The sequence below is a fragment of the Platalea leucorodia genome, assembly GCF_965183815.1.
Source record: "Platalea leucorodia genome assembly, chromosome: 5".
In the NCBI taxonomy this organism is placed as follows: domain Eukaryota; kingdom Metazoa; phylum Chordata; class Aves; order Pelecaniformes; family Threskiornithidae; genus Platalea; species Platalea leucorodia.
The window spans coordinates 74620401-74638814 of NC_138827.1; the positions used below are offsets into that span (position 1 = coordinate 74620401).

General features: G+C 41.7%; 1 protein-coding gene across 12 annotated transcripts in view; it reads left to right on the plus strand.

Annotated features, from left to right (window-relative positions):
- Window positions 1–17945, plus strand: part of PIKFYVE (phosphoinositide kinase, FYVE-type zinc finger containing) — a 72945-nt gene extending 55000 nt beyond the window's left edge. For 6 of the 12 annotated variants that reach the window (XM_082313798.1, XM_082313788.1, XM_082313794.1 and 3 more), the window contains 14 exons: window positions 195–255; window positions 852–995; window positions 1164–1284; window positions 2408–2503; window positions 3256–3339; window positions 3835–3926; window positions 4586–4750; window positions 5336–5395; window positions 6909–7085; window positions 7815–7918; window positions 8180–8308; window positions 9655–9916; window positions 11666–11740; window positions 12706–17944. In XM_082313798.1, the coding sequence (XP_082169924.1) occupies window positions 195–255; window positions 852–995; window positions 1164–1284; window positions 2408–2503; window positions 3256–3339; window positions 3835–3926; window positions 4586–4750; window positions 5336–5395; window positions 6909–7085; window positions 7815–7918; window positions 8180–8308; window positions 9655–9916; window positions 11666–11740; window positions 12706–12821 (1686 nt within the window). In that variant the 3' untranslated portion in view covers window positions 12822–17944. Of the gene's footprint in view, window positions 1–194; window positions 256–851; window positions 996–1163; window positions 1285–2407; window positions 2504–3255; window positions 3340–3834; window positions 3927–4585; window positions 4751–5335; window positions 5396–6908; window positions 7086–7814; window positions 7919–8179; window positions 8309–9654; window positions 9917–11665; window positions 11741–12705 lie in introns of all 12 variants that reach the window. The other 6 variants (XM_082313796.1, XM_082313791.1, XM_082313797.1 and 3 more) reach the window with 1 other exon arrangement.
- Window positions 17946–18414: the final 469 nt, after the last annotated feature.

Sequence of the window (18414 nt, forward strand, 5' to 3'; positions counted from 1 at the left end):
ACAGCAGTCATAAGCATCTTGTGAAATTGGGTTGCTGTTGCCTTGTCTTTTTTGTGTGGTGGCAGATACAGTGACAGTGCAGTGGGTGGGAGTGCTCTATTGTGGTACATCTACTTTTGCAAGTGTTCCGCAGAGGAAGGGATACAGCTATAAAGAGCTTGGCATCAACATTGGTATTTTGTTATTCTGCCTAGATCAGTAGCATGGATGCTTCCCCACGCAATGCTTCTCCAGCACTGCAAAATGGAGAGAAAGGTCTGTTTGTTTGTTTATTTTTCTTAAGCTACCAAAAGAAGTTTACTGTAACCCTTTCCCTGACGTAACGTGGGAGCCTTTGTCAAATTTGATAATTTAGAGAAACAGTGAATCCCCATTGTGTGAGATGGGAATAAGCCAATTTCTAGCTTACTATTATATAAACCAAAGTCTGCTTCTAATATGAAGCTGAATTACTAATGATACTAAATTGGCCACCAATGGTTTTCCTTTGAACTTGAGTTTAAAAACTTTCAGAGGCTTTTTAAATAACTAAATAACTACGTGGAATTTGGGAAATGCCTCTTGCCTCTTCTGTGAAGTGGTTATGGGTGCTGAGACCTCTTACCTGTGAGGCATACTGAGAGTTTGTGGGAACTGAAGGTAGTGGATATAAGTGTGTGCATCTTCTGGAGGTTATGTGCTATATTGATCATCTTGCCCATTCCTGTGCTCTGGGTGGCCTTACCTGCTTTCTAAGTAGAAACTTCTTGAAAGTAGACGCTGGTGATAGCTTGGCCTGGGAGCAAGTAATATCACTTCTGACGGCCATGTAAAATGTTTTCTTCTGTCCTTAACTGTCCTTGTACTCTCAGAGGATCGTTTCCTGACTACTTTATCAAGTCAGAGCTCCACAGGCTCCACCCATCTTCAGCTGCCCACCTCTCCAGAGGTTGTATCGGAGCATGTGACTGGTGCCAACACACTGTCTGAACAGGATACAACAAGCAGCTCAGAAGGTATAGTTCAGTTGTGGTCTTGTATTCTTTCTCTTGCTTCTCTGTGGCAAATATGAGATCTGTTTAGGAAACAGCAAATCTGGTAACTCTGTGGTCTGCAACCTTCCTTCTGAATTTACAGCTTGAAGTTAGATATTGTGATGCAGGCTTAACTAACTTCTGTTCCAGATGTGTTTGATGGACACTCACTGGGATCTACAGACAGCCAAGTTAAGGAAAAGTCTACTATGAAAGCTATTTTGGCTAACTTTTTGCCTGGAAACAACTATAACCCCATTCCATTTCCCTTGTAAGTACTGCATAATATATATGACGTACAAAATTAACAGCCTGGTCAAATTGCAAACAGAGCCATGCATGCTTCTTTTGCTCAGTATATAATTTAAGTCATCACTTGGGTTTGCCTCTAAATAAGCTATAGACCTTCCTCAAGGGAAGAAGTTTTCTGTGTCCGTTCTAAGTGTTTGTAGGTTACCTGCTTTTCTTATTAATGATTCTCCCTTGTGCATATACATTATCAGTTTCTCTTCCTCCTAGCAGGCATGCCTCCTCAGAACTCTTGTGGGAGGGAAAGGGGGAGAAAGGTGCCTTCTAATTTCATTGCTGCAGGGAGGGAGCAGAAATGTCCTTCCTTAGCAAAGACTTACTAAAGCTACATGCCTGCCTCTTGTTTTTTGCTTCCAGACCTCTTCCAAGGGTTGGACTCAAATTGGCATTGTCTGGGTGTAGGTCAGGTTCAATGGCTACTGCATGTGTCCTGAAGTCCCCCTCTCATGTGAAAATGGGCAGGCTGGAAAGTCTTTCAGCTACTTGGTCTGCGTGCTTTGTAGTGTTTCTCGTTTGACATGAGCCTAACGTTTGGCAGCCTGAGTTTAACTTCTGAATCCTACCCTGAGGGTAGTAGTGGAAGCCATGGGCTAATGAGGTAAAAGTTAAATGACTGGACCCTATAGATAAGTAAAAGAAAATCTTACAGAAACCCAGGAGGCTTTTGGGAATTTTCTGTGCTAAAGTGCTTTTTCAGAAAAGAGTCCAGGGTTTGTCCCCTAACTTCACTCTGCAGGCTATGCTGCAGGACAGTCAAAACACACTCAGGCAGGTTTTGGTGCCATTAGAAACAGTGGCTGCTAAACAGAAATAGACTCTTACTCTAACCTGGAGCTGGTCTTCTGATATAAGCAGCTTGCTTGAAGTGCTGATTGCCGTAACACATTACCATTTAGATTTAACCATATAGCTATGAATGTGTCTATTGGGAGAAGCTGATCTGGGGAGCTTTGGTTCCATGCTGAGACTTGCAGCTTGTGCCTGGGAGTGCAGTGATGAGATCTGGGTTTTGACCAAAACTTAACCTTTTCTTTCCACAAACTACTACGATCTACTAACAGTCTCCTTATGTCATTTTCATTTAGTGACCCAGATAAGCACTACCTAATGTATGAGCATGAACGTGTACCTATTGCAGTCTGCGAGAAAGAACCAAGCTCCATCATAGCTTTTGCTCTCAGGTACTGGTGTGATTTTTGCTGTTTATCTGACACATGTACTTTTGCAGCTTTTCTGTGCAAGGAATATTTAAATCCTAATGCTAGGGAGCAAGCATGACAGAATTTCTTCACTCAGCTGTGTTGAGAGTTTCTGCAGAGCTGAAGTTCTCTCCTTTTATTACTGAGATATGGAAAGCAGGCTTTCCAACTTGCAGCTGGATTTGGGGCTTTTCTTGCCAAGCTCTGGTACACAAAAATGAGTTGGTTGTATAGTGTTCCCTGTAATGTGATATTGTTAGAGAAAGAAGTGCAACAAAATTTTGCTCAGCTCTTCAGCCTGGAGGAAGTGCAACTGAGCTAGGGAACAACAGTTAGGTATTCATACTGCAGCCTGCCCCTTGCCTGCCTTCAGTCGTAGCAGCTCTTGCTACTACTCAGCTCTCCAAACCAGCTGCTTCAGTAAATTCTGGGGTTTGTGTATCACAAGGCAGCAGACTCTTAAAGAAGTGCATTCTTAAGTTGTGGGAGAGGGAGAAACAAGAGGGGGGGGGCAGGAATTTTTCCTGCAGTATGATCTAGAGAGGCTTCTGTTCTAAGGGAACTAAGTTCTAATTGTAAGAAAAAATGAAGGAGAGGTTTTTCTACTGTGGGCTTTTGTTTCCTGTGGTTGTCTTTGAACTGAATCTTTGGGTTGGTGTTAGAGTCTCCCAGAGAACAACTGACTTTTAATTTTTATTTTTTTAATTTTTTTTTTATTTTCCTTTCCCCTTCAGTTGCAAGGAGTACAGAAATGCCCTGGATGAGTTGTCCAAAGCATCTCTGAAGAACAGTTCTGAAGAAGGACTACAGCCGAACAGGTTACATGCAGGAATTATAGTACATAGAGCAAAGGCACAGAGATTGTAGTGAATAAGCCAAAACGAGGATGAGGAAGGACCCTCAAAATATGCCTCTGTTAGGATCTCTGCTTTCTGGTGGAATCTGACATGTTCCATGTAACCAACACACACTTGTAGTATTTGAGTTTCCGTTTCATGTTGGGGACTGTGCTGGCTCCATCACCTGACTCCTTGACTGTGTGCATCGTAGGGATTACTGGGCCTGCTTACCTTTCCTGTGGAGATGGGTGGAACTGTTGCTATGGAGCCCTGAGAGGTTTTTCTCAGGGAAGTGGAGGAGGGCAACTTCGGAGAGTCCCACACTGTTACAATTTTAAACTGTATCCTCTTCCCTTTAGCAGTACTTAGTGTTAGGCATGGAGGAGAAATAAATGTACAGGAGTAAAACAGTAGTGTGTTGGGTGGCAGTATTTGTTGGGCTCATGACTTTTTTTTATTTCTTTCTCCTTTCAGCATGTCAGACAGCAAACCAAAGAGCAGTAGCCCTGTCCGCCTGCCTGAGGCTAACATGGGTCCTTCAAATCGCAGTGCAGAACCAGAACAGCGTAAGACTATTTTGTGAAAATCATATCCGTGATGCTAATCTTGGCTCAGAGTTGAGTCCACTTAACCTGGGTTCTTGCTCTTGTAAAAGTTAAGTTAGAACAAAGAAAATGCGTTCTGAGTTTAAATTGTGACTAGTCTTAGAGTTGACTTGATGTAGAACATGGTGGGGAGCAGGGGGAGGGTGTGTGTTTGTTTTTTGAAGTCTGTGCCCATGATGGCTTTTCTGATTCTTGAGATCAGACTATCATTCCCGGATTCAAAATGTTATGATATAGCGAACCTTGGGTTGTTCTTGAGTCTAGCCTGTTCAGTGGGGTATGATGCCCATAATATGTTCTGACCTCTTTTGGCACCGCCTTCTTCAAAAAGATGGCAATTAAAATATTTTGAAAGGGAGAAGTGAGGTTCTTGCTATGTTAAAGATGCTCACGCTTGGTCTGTGTGTTCAAATGACTCAGCATTCCAGAATGCTACTCAGAACACTAAATCAGCTAGCCTGATGGACCTTGGTTGCCTGAAGAATAGCCACTGAGTTGCAGTTGAATGACATCATTTCTCCAGTTAGAACAATGAATGGAGAATGCTCATGAGAGTCATGCTTTTATTAAACTGCCTGTGGAAACCCCAAGGCCAACTTCTTTATTCCTTTTGCCTGTAGCAAAGAAACCATCTGGTGTTTTGTCTTTCTTCCGTGGCACGGGAGGGAAGAGCCCAGACCTGTCTTCCCAGAAGAAAGAGACCTTACGTGGTGCTGACAGTGCCTACTACCAGGTTGGACAGATGGGCAAAGAGGGAGCAGAAAACCAAGGAGCAGAGCCTCAAGGTACAAGGCTGTTGAGTCCATCTTCTGTCTTGGACTGTTACTTCTCCCAAACCTCCTTCATACTTGTAAGGCCCAGAATGCACTCCTTGTGCTTTTTCAACAGTCCAAGATAACTCAACATGCATTGAAAATGAATGATTTGAGCATCAAACGTAGGTTTCTCCTAAAGACATGGCTTTGCTTTGAGAAGGGAAAATAGGGTCTTTCAGACCTCGGTAACTATAGGGGCATTGAGTAGTCTGGGTTTGAATGCCTTTGGATTGAGTTGACTCTAGTTAAGCAGCCCAGTCTCTCTTCCTTGCTTCCTGTTTAACTTTCATTGTTTCAGCTCATGGAAAATGAATGAAGAGAAGACAAAGAGAAAGCTTGTACTTCTGTGTCCCATGAACATCAGTGCCCTTCTAGCATACATATTATATCGTACAATTATAGCTGTACCTCTCATTCCCTGTGCATAGTTCCCTCTGTATTCTTGAAAAAACAAAATATTTTTCTTGTAATGTGAGTTTACAAGTAGTATCTTACATGAGTTTCTCAGTAATAATAATAAACAGCCCTGACTGAATGGTCCCTTTATGCCTTCAGATGACATAGATGGAGGAGATGGACAGAAGAAACAGCTGGTGAATCCCCATGTGGAACTCCGTGAGTAGTTGTAAATAATAACATGAAGTCTTAGCTGACAAACTCCTTTTTTCATGCAAATATAATGGAAATCTTGAAGTTAATAATTATTTTTTTCTTTTTATTGGGCAGGAAGGAAAAACAAATCAAGAACAGACCAATGCAATTGTTACTGTAATCAACCTCTCTGTTGCAAAGATACTCCACAAACCTTTCTTTCTCTCTCTTTCTTTTTTTTCTTTTCTTTTTTTTCTCTTTTTTTCTTTTTTTTCTTTTCTTTTTTTCTCTTTTTTTCTTTTTTTTCTTTTCTTTTTTTCTCTTTTTTTCTTTTTTCTCTCCTTTTTTCTCTCCTTTTTTCTCTCCTTTTTTCTCTCCTTTTTTCTCTCCTTTTTTCTCTCCTTTTTTCTCTCCTTTTTTCTCTCCTTTTTTCTCTCCTTTTTTCTCTCCTTTTTTCTCTCCTTTTTTCTCTCCTTTTTTCTCTCCTTTTTTCTCTCCTTTTTTCTCTCCTTTTTTCTCTCCTTTTTTCTCTCCTTTTTTCTCTCCTTTTTTCTCTCCTTTTTTCTCTCCTTTTTTCTCTCCTTTTTTCTCTCCTTTTTTCTCTCCTTTTTTCTCTCCTTTTTTCTCTCCTTTTTTCTCTCCTTTTTTCTCTCCTTTTTTCTCTCCTTTTTTCTCTCCTTTTTTCTCTCCTTTTTTCTCTCCTTTTTTCTCTCCTTTTTTCTCTCCTTTTTTCTCTCCTTTTTTCTCTCCTTTTTTCTCTCCTTTTTTCTCTCCTTTTTTCTCTCCTTTTTTCTCTCCTTTTTTCTCTCCTTTTTTCTCTCCTTTTTTCTCTCCTTTTTTCTCTCCTTTTTTCTCTCCTTTTTTCTCTCCTTTTTTCTCTCCTTTTTTCTCTCCTTTTTTCTCTCCTTTTTTCTCTCCTTTTTTCTCTCCTTTTTTCTCTCCTTTTTTCTCTCCTTTTTTCTCTCCTTTTTTCTCTCCTTTTTTCTCTCCTTTTTTCTCTCCTTTTTTCTCTCCTTTTTTCTCTCCTTTTTTCTCTCCTTTTTTCTCTCCTTTTTTCTCTCCTTTTTTCTCTCCTTTTTTCTCTCCTTTTTTCTCTCCTTTTTTCTCTCCTTTTTTCTCTCCTTTTTTCTCTCCTTTTTTCTCTCCTTTTTTCTCTCCTTTTTTCTCTCCTTTTTTCTCTCCTTTTTTCTCTCCTTTTTTCTCTCCTTTTTTTCTTTTGATTGTTGTTGTTGTTTGGTTTTTTTTGTTTTTTTTCTGTTCTGTTTTTTTTTTTTCTTTTTTTTCTTTCTCTCCAAGTTGATCTTTTGTCTGGACATCTTCCCATGGCATATACTGTGAGCTAACCTAAAGGGAGTTGACTTTCCTGTCAGTTTTCCATTTAAATCCTGTTGGTTTAGACTTCCAAAGCATAATAGGCGTGAGAGAGGGATATTTAGCACAATAATATTCTTCTAGACATCCGTTAAAACCTCTAAGTGTCATCTCAGGTAGTCAGTGAGTATTGCATGCTGTTATTGAGGATGACCTTTTTTTGCAGAATTTTCAGATGCGAATGCCAAGTTCTACTGCCGGATTTATTATGCTGGCGAGTTTCACAAGATGCGTGAAGTGATACTGGGGAGCAGTGAAGAGGACTTCATCCGATCCCTCTCTCACTCCATGCCCTGGCAGGCACGAGGTGGCAAATCTGGGGCTGCCTTCTATGTGACTGAGGGTAAATGCAGCTTCCCCCTTCGTAATTAGAGGGTATTATTTGGGGTGGTGGTGGTTAGTGTGTCGTTTAATCCCTGATTACCTCTAGCCAGAGGATTGCTGACTGAAGTGGCCACTCAGAATGGAAAGTTAAGTAGATTGTTCTGGGGTCTTCAGTATCAGATTATTTGTCTCTTTATATGTGCAGGAGAACAAAGTGTAGTTCTGTTTTTCAGTAGCTAGCAGCTAGGGACACCAGTTGAGTAGAAGGGTTGTACTCTTTTAGGTAGGCTTCAGAAAACAAAACCTTGCGTATAATTCAAGGAAAACTGGTCATTGAAGACATGATGTTTCTTATAATCCCACATGCTATAGTTGATTTATAGGAATTTTTTTTTTAACTGTGGTTGATTCTAGGCCCCTACGTAAAACAAGTCTTGAATGGAGGAGTCTCTAGGCTGTTTCTGTTGCCTGTATAAGAAGGCCATGTAGCTGAGGTAAATCTAACTTGGGCAGTCTCTTCTCCCTGATTTGCTAGAAGGCCGAAATCCAGAAAGGCTGAAATTCTGAAGTTCAGAATATATGAAGTAAAAAAGTTTCTAGAAATGAGCTTCTGTAGCTAAGGGGTTAAGAGAATTGTAGTCCTTTAATTTTTCAAACCACTTCAGCTGTGCGACAGTCCTAAAGAACTTGCAAAGAATACATCACTTACTGTATGTAAACCTGTTGCCTCTGTCTGATGTTAAAACAGATGATAGATTCATCTTGAAGCAGATGCCTCGTCTGGAAGTCCAGTCGTTCCTTGACTTTGCTCCACACTACTTCACGTACATCATTAATGCAGTTCAGCAGAAGGTATTTAAAAAAAAAAAAAAGTGCCTTTTATTTTAGGCAGTGTTCTGTATTTTACAGACTAGTAACAGTTTCCACTAACCCCTTTCATTTAAGTAAAAGAAAATGTCAGAGGGTACAAGTTGTACTAATAATGTGTGTTTAAGTTGAAAAGTGGAAATTTAGCTAGAGCTTCTAAGCTGTAATACACAGACAGAACAGTGGCACCTCTAGTGTTTGATTGCCTGTACACGGAGATCTTACCCCGCGTCTTCTCTTCATCAGAAGCCCACAGCACTTGCCAAAATCCTTGGGGTATATCGAATTGGATACAAGAACTCTCAAAACAACACTGAAAAGAAGCTGGATCTGCTTGTCATGGAAAACCTTTTCTATGGCAGGAAAATGGCTCAGGTAAGAACCAAGCATTCTGTTCCCTTGCAGTGCAGTTCTGACTGGGAGCAAGAGCAGGGTTACCAGTAGCTGTCTAGGTAACTTTCAACTTTGCATGTGCTGTCTATATCTAGCACTGCTCAAAGATGACAGTTCATGCCTGTTTCCTTGTTATGTGATCTTTGGTAACTTGATGCCTATATTGGCTATTTCAGATAGCTGTAGTGCAGGCTTCAGTTTTCAGAAGTCTTATTTGTCCCTGCATCTCCAGTGTCTGAGAGGAAAACATTGCCAACCTAATTAGGAAAATATGAAACCTTTTTGCAAAGCTTTTAGAAGAACTAACTGGGATTACAGACTAATTTGTTTAGAAGGAGAGCCTCACGGATGAGATGGTGAGCTACTGTGTAGTGGGGGGGGAAACTAATAATGTTTTGAACCTGATGTTCTCTCTCTGAATCACTTCATGGGTGGGACAAGATTTTGAGTTCAATCTTGCACTTAGTAAAGGAAAAGCAACCTTTATGAGACAGTAGAATGAAGACCTTAAAATGACTGGGGGAAAATTCTCTTCAAATACAGAGTTGATGCTGAAAAGGAAGTTGAAACAAATGTCACTTCTAAAACTAGATAGTATCAATTCTTTCCACCTTCCCTCCCAGTGCCTGACCTCAAACGGGATGTTTGTGGGCGGAAGTGAACTGAGGGAATTCTAGGTAGATGTAAAGGGTGGTGGTGTGGGTTTTCTTTTTGTTTGTCTGTTTTTCAAATCATGAGGGTGGTCAGGCAGTAGAACAGAGACCCAAAGAGACTGTGGATTCTATCCCAGAAGTTAGTCAAATCTTGACTGGACAGGGCTTGAACAAACTTCTCTAACAGCACCTGCTTCAAGCAGGGCATTGGACTGGAGACCTCCAGAGATCCTTTCCAACCTAGTGATGGTCTGTCTCTTGCCTTGCCAACAGATGTTAAACGCTGCTTCATGCAAGACCCACCTCCCTCTTCAGTGGCTTTACTTTTGTCAGCATTTGAGTCTGTAGAAGCTGGCTGGAAAACTGAGTTTACCCATACAATATAAAAATAGGGACAGCCTTTTTCCCTTAAATTAGGCTAAATACTAATGAAATAACTTGCCTACAATTTGTGAATTGAGGTGGCAGAGCTTTCATGTAGGCTTACATGCTACTCTCCACTCAGGAAACTTTAATTTTTGTAGTACGAAGATGTTTTTTGTTAACTGTCTTCCTCCTGTGGAGAAGGAAGGAGTTGCCCTGCCATGCTGCCTTCTCAAACACTGCAGTTAGGTATGTTGAAGTCTTTAACCTCGCAGAACCATGGAACAAAGTAGAGCTGTTCTCCATTTGCAGGTTTTTGACCTGAAGGGCTCCCTCCGGAATAGAAATGTTAAAACAGACACTGGCAAGGAAAGCTGTGATGTAGTCCTGCTGGATGAGAACCTTCTGAAGATGGTGCGGGACAATCCTTTGTACATCCGTTCCCATTGCAAGGCTGTGCTGAGAGCTTCCATACACAGTGATTCCCAGTTCCTCTCCAGCCACCTCATCATCGACTATTCCCTGCTGGTGGGTCGTGATGATACCAACAATGAGCTGGTGGTTGGGATCATTGGTAGGTTGTCTTTTGTATTTTCTTGCTTTCAGCTGGTGAAACTGCTTTCTTCTGGTTTAGGTGTTTATAGTATTCTTAGAACTGTACCACCACCACTGAGATGTGTGTCAGGAAACCTTGTCTTATCCCTGACAAAATACCATCCTCGCGCCTCATGGGTATTCAAAGTGGAGGCGGGAAATCTTCTCTCCAGCTCTTGTATGGGCTTGTGTTAGCATTTGCAGTACTAAGAATATATGCAGGAGGCCTCACAGGTAGTGAAAAAGCAGTCAAGTTGGTGTTTAACCTACACTTTGACTCCAGTTGAAGTAAGGAAGGTTATTTGTATGCTTTTATGCGTTTAATCTTTAAAGTTAAGTGTGCTTACATAGCCGTTTAAATTTAAACTTGTATGGAGGGGATCTAAGGAGAAACAATATTGGTAGGGATGGAAAAGGGAAGTTAAACATCATGGGATCACTTGTGATCATGTAGTCTGACCTGATAGTATGGGTGGCAGTGCAGTAATTACCTTGCCACATCCTCTGACTTGTGACTGGAAAGTAGAGCCTCATCTTTAGATAGGCAAATTTGTATTATGCAAAAGACTTGGAGATTAAGCCACTTTGCAGGATGTGGAAGTGACTCTTGGAAATGAGATGCTCTTGAAACCTAGCTCAGAAATGCTTCCAGATGAGATCTCAAGCCAGGAGGTCTGGATTACTTCTTTTTCCGACAAAGCTTGAAAGCCATTCCAATAACACTTCTAGTTGAGAATTGAAGTCCCAGCTACAAAGACCCGCAAGTTGTTATTACTTTCTAGTTTTGTAGACTCTTGAATATTTGGGTAAATGGGATGAGACTCTGCTCCTTCTGTACGTGTGGCTTTTTGCTGTCCTATGGAAAGTCTTACCTGACTAAAGAGTATACTTTATGATGTTTAAAGCTAACAGTCCCTTCAGTGTGGTGAGAACAGCTCTTCATGATCTGAAGGAGCTTGTTTAACACAAATACCTTCAAGAAGAGAGAACATGCCCACTGTATCGGGCTATCACAATGTTCTCTAAATGACACACTGAGAACTTACAAAGTACTCAAGCTAAATTCATGGCAGAGGCCTAACTAAAAGCCATTAACTTGGACTGAGTTAGAGATTCTGACCTCAGATTCAACCTATTTTAGATCCTAATGTAATACAGGAAACAAGTAAGGTCTGTGAGGAGCTGCAAAGACTTTTTATTTGTAGGCCCTGTTGTCTGGGGCTCTGGGCCTGAGTGACAGTAGTTAGTGCACAAACTGATTATATCAGTCCCAAAGCGCTCTAAGGGAGCATTTCCAAAGAGTATTCAGTTAAATGGATAAGTCTTAAGATTGGCAGGTCTGGATGAGTTTTGTGTAAAGCATAGCTGAGGTGAAACATGTGGATACTTATGGTGGCCTCTTGTAAATCTAGAAACAGTAAATTCAAAATTCTATAATGACAGTTGTAGTCAAATGTTAGGAGATAATGACTGCAGCTTCAGCTTTGCAGACCAAAATGTTTATGTGCTTGTAATGACTGAGCATGCTTTCTCTGAAAGGGGCTTGGAAACAATTCTGAAGTCTTCTCCTTGCAGCCCCCTCTTCCAGTCAGGGTGACTGGAAAGCCTACTGCTTTCTTGCCCTTTTTGCGGGGAAACAGATACATTTTAGAACAGCGTTACTTGGATTATAGCAGATATGACACGTTTGTGTGTGGATTTTTTTTTTTTTTTTTTTTACTTGCAACAGACTATATTCGCACTTTTACCTGGGACAAAAAGCTTGAAATGGTGGTGAAGTCAACTGGCATCTTGGGAGGACAAGGTAAGTCCAGAATGAAAGCAAAACTTTTGATCACGTTTCTTTGTTACCTAGAAGCTTTCAATAACTGTGCTAATAAAGCCATGACTTCCCAACATGCAGATTTGCAACACTAGATTAAGTTGTCCAGAACAGGGGAAGGAATAACAAGTTTCAGAAAAATTAATACATTGATCTGCTTCCATGAGTGACCCTTTAAGTACTATAATTTCTGTGAATGGGATAAAGGTCATCTACTTATCAGACTGTTCTTTTCTGTTTCTTAATTACCAGCTACTCACATACAAACTTAGTCATCCATACAGAGATACTAGCAAAAAACCTTGCTGCCTGGTTTCAGAAGATGTTTTCTAAGTGCAGAAAACCAGATATACTCTGAGCTGTTAGTGTGGAGGAATCCTTATAAAATGATTGACTACTGCCCATATTTTGAGGAGCTGAGGAGTTCCCTTTGTGGAAGTGAGTAGAGTACCTTTTGTGCAGCATTGCCTAGTGTTGGCCACATGTTAGCAGGAGGGCTGAAAAGAGAAGGGAAGCAGAACACTTCATGTACCACTGCTCAGGTGTCTGGAGAAGATAAGAGCATGTCCATAGAGTGAAATTCTTCATGAGAGAAATTTGCATCTCTATTGGAAAAGCTCAAAGACCTGTAAACATGAGAAGAGAAAAAGACACGAACTCATCAGGGCTGATGTAAAAAGCCCAGATGGGTCCTCCAACTTCGGGTATCTCAATTCAGCATTAGGGTTCCAGACCTTGATCCATCTTCTCTCCTAAATGTTTAAAATCAAAATTTAAAAAAAAAAAAAAAAGGCAGCTGATAATGCTTTTGTTGGTTCCAAGAACTTTCCATGTACAGTATGCTTTCAGGATTATGCTGTCTGGTGTTGTAGTCTCATGTGACATCTGTCTGTACTGCAGTATACTCTTTAGCCCATTTCTAACTGCTCTTGACTCTTACACATTAGGTAAGATGCCAACTGTGGTCTCTCCAGAACTGTACCGGACCAGGTTTTGTGAAGCTATGGACAAGTATTTCCTGATGGTGCCAGACCATTGGACAGGACTGGGCCTGAATTGCTAAGCTAAAGCCCATATTGGGAAAGCACAAGAGGACAATGACATCATAGGCCGCTCTCTTCCTGCAGTCTGTCCAGCAGTAAGCAAGAGGATTGCAATTCCATGTCTACACTGACGATGTGCGTCATGTTGTGAAGTATGAAATCTTGTTGCACTATAATCCTCTCTTGGAGGCTGATAAGCGAACCAGCCTCACTAAGGATCTAAGCTGTAAGGTACCACTGAAGAGCAAGAGACATACCTTCTGTCAGCAGGGAAGGTGATGCTATCTCCATGTAAGAGCACTGAAACAGATACTGTCCAGTTCATGGTGGTGTAGAAGTACATGATCTCTGTAAGTCTTGCACTGCCTAAGTGGTGTTGAATATGAGCAGCTCATGTTTCTGTAGTGGGTGCGTGGTACTGCAAATGTGAAATAAACCCCCCCTCTGTGTGTGCGGGTGGGTGAGAGAAAAATGAAGTTAATTCCTGAGTTCTGCTATTGTTGCAGTGGTCTGTAGTTTACCTGTTTAGGATCCATGAATAACTTGTCCTGCTTATGCTCTATAGCTTCAATTTTTCCTCTGTTCTGTAAACAGTATTTTTTTTTTTTAAAGGCAGCTCCACAGCTATAATGCCATATCACTACATCTTTTAAGTTATATTACTGCAGTACAACTCTGTCTTTATCTGTCCTAATTGCATTTTAGCTGAATCCCATAAAAATGGGTTGTCAGTCATCAGCATACTGCAAAACACAAAACATATCCCTTCAGTCCTAAACAGTACTTTGATCTGAATGTTGCCCAAATCCCTGGAAACAGGTAACTTAAAAATATACCCTTTAATTTAACAAGACTTGATTAATTATAGTTATGAAGCTGATTAAGCCTTTCCTTAGCAGAAGGCACTAAGTTGCTAGACAAAATGAAGCATACTGCTTTAGAGTGGCAACTTTCTCCTTAATGAAACCATCATTCCTGGCAGGTCACTTCAAATCCATTTCAGTTGCCCAGGACTTTCAAACAATGCATTTACCTCATGGTGAAACTTTGCCAGGAGAATGTTTTTCTTGCATTTGTGACAAGCTGATGAGAATGAGCATCCAGATCTCATCACATTGTGCAGTCCCAATGGAAAAACTGTCTCTTCAGCAGTATTACTTTTTTTTTTTTTTTTTGCACCACTGAGATGAATGTAGTTGTCTTTCTGTAAAAAGAAAAACCTGAACTAACAGGTATCTTGTATGATGGATAAGATGTGCAGAGATCTGTGAATCTCTATGTTACGACAATAAGCACTTCTTTCCATTTTTATTAATTTTTACTTGTTTTTGTAGGTGATGAGTTTACTTTTTAGCTTCATTATAATATAGGCCAGTAAATAAGAGGGTTTTTTATGAGTTTGAGAGGCAAGAATACTGTCCTTTGACTTCCAGTCTCTGATGGAAGGACTTCAAACAAACATGGAGTCCGGGACAGTGTAGCTCTTTATGACCACTTGCTCGTTCTGACCAGTTGCCTGGTAATGCTATCTTCACTGTAACTATGGATGGAAATGTGCATTTTGTTCACTCCTCCTGTGTTCAGTATTTTCTTCTGCCGCAGATGGTTGTGGCTCTGTTCAGGAGTGACAGCTGAGCAGCACCGAGAAAGGAAAATGCCAGCAGTGAGACTTGAACTGTTGGCTCCAAAAACAGCCAGTGCGGCTCAGGTCTGAGTTGCCAGAAGGCTACAGTCATTTGTGTTGGAAAAAGTCTTCCCCACCCCATTGCAAAGCCCTGCTGGAGGATGAGCAAAGATGCTGACCTTGAAGCAGCAGAAATGAAAGTATTGTCACTTTCTCTGTACAATGTAATTGTTGTTTCTAGGGGTGCAGCGTTGAAGGCTGCAGTGATGTGTGCTGTGGAAAGATGACACAGTACTTCTTGCTTCCTCTGGCCCAGAATCCTTTTGGTCCAACACGGTGCATCAGGTACAGCTGACCACCTCTGGGACACATCTTGCCTCCTGTGTTGAAATGTTCTCCCAAGATGGCTAGCTGTGCGTTGGGGCCTTGTGTAATGAGGGCCCAACCAGTCCATCAGCTCAATGCTACTCTCGCTTCTGTGGCTTCTACCTTCTGTCTCGGTCCATCGATGTGAAAGTGCATGCCATGCAGCCTGAATCTGTTCCAGTCTCAGTTAAAGTTTACATGTGTTCTTCCTCCTTCCCCTCCTAAAATTTACAGGGGAAAAAAAACTTGAGTTGCCTGACCAGCTAAGGTGACCCAACAGCAGCTGGTTATGTTATCTTCCACCTCTGTCAGTATGTGGATTGGTTGATGGAGCATGAATATAGGTGGTGTCACGGCATCTGCACTAGGCTAATGTGGAGCTGTGACACCCTGTCCTGTCACCAGTAACCCTTACTCCAGTGATGTGTGGCTGCTCTATACTGCTTGTCTTCCAGAGTCCCACACAGCTGGCTCTAAAGCAACGTGATCATCTGACTGTAGCTAATGTTCCCCTGTACGTGACAGCATGAGGCCCTCAGCACTGTAAAAGTGAGAGAACCTTCCCCTGGCCAGCTGTTTTGCAGCCTCTGAATGCAGAGCCCAGATGTGTGAGTTGTGACCTTCTTGGGCTGAAGTTACAGCAGTTGGAGAGATTTGCAGGAGTGATCTTGAGCTGGCATCAACAGCTAACTGTGGGTCACAATGTGGCTGATAGACTAGTCCTGACCAGACTGGAGTAAATAGCAAACTACTAGTCATGGGTAACACAGTAGCTGCAGTATCAACTGAAACTGGGACATCTTTGGGTGCCATGTGACATAAAGCTGTAAGCATTTCTAGTTCAAATCCCCCGCAGTTGAACAGATCTCCTCAAACATTCCCTTTTCAGAATGAGAATTGTCCTGGCATTTCACTTGCTTCAAAGCTGACTTTCTCAAAAGGAGAGCAATACTTCATGCAGAAGACATCTTTGAGAGAGCTCCTTGTGGGGCTGTGTTAGGTCTGTGTCCCTGCAGCATACCTAAGGATGGGGAACAGCCGAAGTGGTACATGAACCCTTTGATTAGAGTTTTTTATTTCTTTATAACACAGGTTTAGCATATATGTGTGTAAGCAAATCCCAGTTGCAAACATGAAGATTGCATTTCTTCAGAGCTACACCGGCTCTTTTTCTTCTGTTGTTTTGATCTGAGGCCTTGTGACAAATGTCTAAATCTTGTCCCAGTCAGAAGTGATGACTTGCTTTGAGTCATCGTGTAGGCAGCAGAATGCCTTGTAGAGGCCCAGCGATGCATTCTGTCCCCCAAAAGCACATGAGGGACCCTTGCTGGTTAAGTAGCTCTGCTGGGCTCAGAGGAGTTACCTGTGGAGTGGACTCTCCCCTGTGAGAATGACCAAGACCAAATGAATTGCTCACTAGCAGGTGGCCAGACTAATCATTATTCAAAGCACTTAATGTACCATAATGTATGTATTTCTTGGTTCAATTGTATTTTATAAAATTGATGTACTAAACTATTTGAGAATAACTGCCTTGACTACTTGGAGAATCAAAATGTAATGTAAATAGATACAAATAAAGTGACTAAAATATATTTGAGTCTATTCCATGTGGTGGAGCAGTTAGATCTCATAGTACCCCGTTTCCTTGATCAGAGGCTAAGCCCTCTGCTTGCTCTGCAGCAATTGCTCTGTTGGAGGTTGCCAGCTTTGCATGCAGTGTAAGCATGCCTGTCATGTCCCTTGCAACTTGTCTCTTCTAATGGAGCAGGACCCCTCTGGGCAGCTCTCCAGGTCAGTGGCAGTAGAATGTGCAAATAACCTTTCATGCACTTCTCCCCAGCTGCTTTTCAACACACAGTGCTGTGTGAGACAGGGAGCCAATTTTGTCCAGGAGATGGTGGTCTTGCTGCAGCCCAGTTCTTCCAAGGGGTAGAATACTTGCTCAGGAAAAATCTTCAGGTATTTCCATAGTCTTCTCTTAAGTGGACTGGATAAAGAAAAAATCCAAGGAGGTCTGAAAATTAATGGCATGTCTTGATTGCTTCATATTAACCTGGTGTATAGTAACCTCCTCTCTTAAAGCTAAAAATGATGTGTAATGAGTTCTGGGAAGGGGACTTGTTGGTTCCTAGAACATAAAATTCAAAATCCAAAACTTAAGGATTTTACCTGTATTATGTGCACTTTTGCCAGGTGAGTTTGAGTTCTTTTATCTGCTGCAGTATGAAACTGCATCAGAAGCTGTCCCACCTTCGGGGTGTGAGCAAGGCAAAAGGTGGGATACTCAGTTCAGGGGTAGTGCTGCCTTCTGCTGATGTAAGGTTGAGTGGTGGGACTCGAGGGGCTTCTGGCACAAAGTTGAAAAGCACAAATGCAGGGTTATCAGAACAGCATTCCTCTAATACTTACAAGTGGGACTGCCAACACCTAGTAAAGGACAAGAGTTTGTGCTCTAAGCAAAACTTCTTTTGGTTGGTACTGAAGTCATCAGTATCAGAAAATAAAATGGTAATTGCACATGTTTTCCATGGTTGTAACTGATGGTATGAGACATTGGTCAACTTCCCCACTACCACCTTGATTTAGACAATACTATTTAAAAAAAAAGGTTGGGATTCACCATCTCGGTCTATGCTGTAATGTCTCAATTTGAGTCCTGTGGTGTCCTAATGTGAAGATACACAAGCAACAAGGAGTACTTCAGTTTTAGTGTGGAGGTTTTAAGTCAGTGCAGATACAGAGTAACTTTGCACAATAACTGGGAAAAGCCAAGCCATCCCTCCTTTCTCCCTGTTTTCAGGACACAGAACGGGAAATCTGGCACACTAGAGATTCAAGATCTAGCTGTGTTACACACTGATAGTAGCCTAGTATTGCCACTAAGGTACTAAAGTAATAACAAAACAGCAATCTAGGGTCTCCGAGCTCCCTCTGTGGCGCCTTGGTTTGTTGTCAGATCTCTAAGGAGCAAAAAGAACTAAAAAAACCCAAACAAACAAAAAAAAAAACAAAACCAAAAAAACCCCACAAACATTTCATTTTTTGGTGAGAGGAGGTTTGTATCTTTAAACGTGTGCGTGGAGGCAGAGCCTGCTTCTCGAAAGATGAAGGATGACAGAAACAGGTAAGAAGAGTGGGTTGGCGGCTTGTTTGGTAACCCAGCACAGCAGCAGAGTCAGAGTGAGCCCCAACATGGGCGTCCTGTTACAATGCCTTGTTCTCCAGCCCCTGCTGCCTCTCATGGCATGAAAGTCCTACACCGAGTGACGTGTGTGAGGGCAGAAAGCAATGCTTAGTTCGAAATGATGAAACCCAATGCTGAAACATCCTGGGTAATGAATTATTTTCATCTGGCATACTAAGTCTAAGCTTTGCAGAGCTCCAAGCAAGCTAGTTTTCTTACACACCGTAAAGCCAGTGTTCTTGAGTGTTTCCAAAGGCACAAGGTTGTCATCCTACAAAACCAGGCTTGTTCACGCAGCCTGCGCCAGTTACAGAGGCTGCTTCTCAGTTTAACTCCTGCAGTAGCTTGCAGCAATACGTGAAAGCAGAGTTGTTAGCAGCCAGCCAACTCCTTATTCCCCCCATGTTTTTTCCTTGGGTGAGATCCTTTCCTGCTG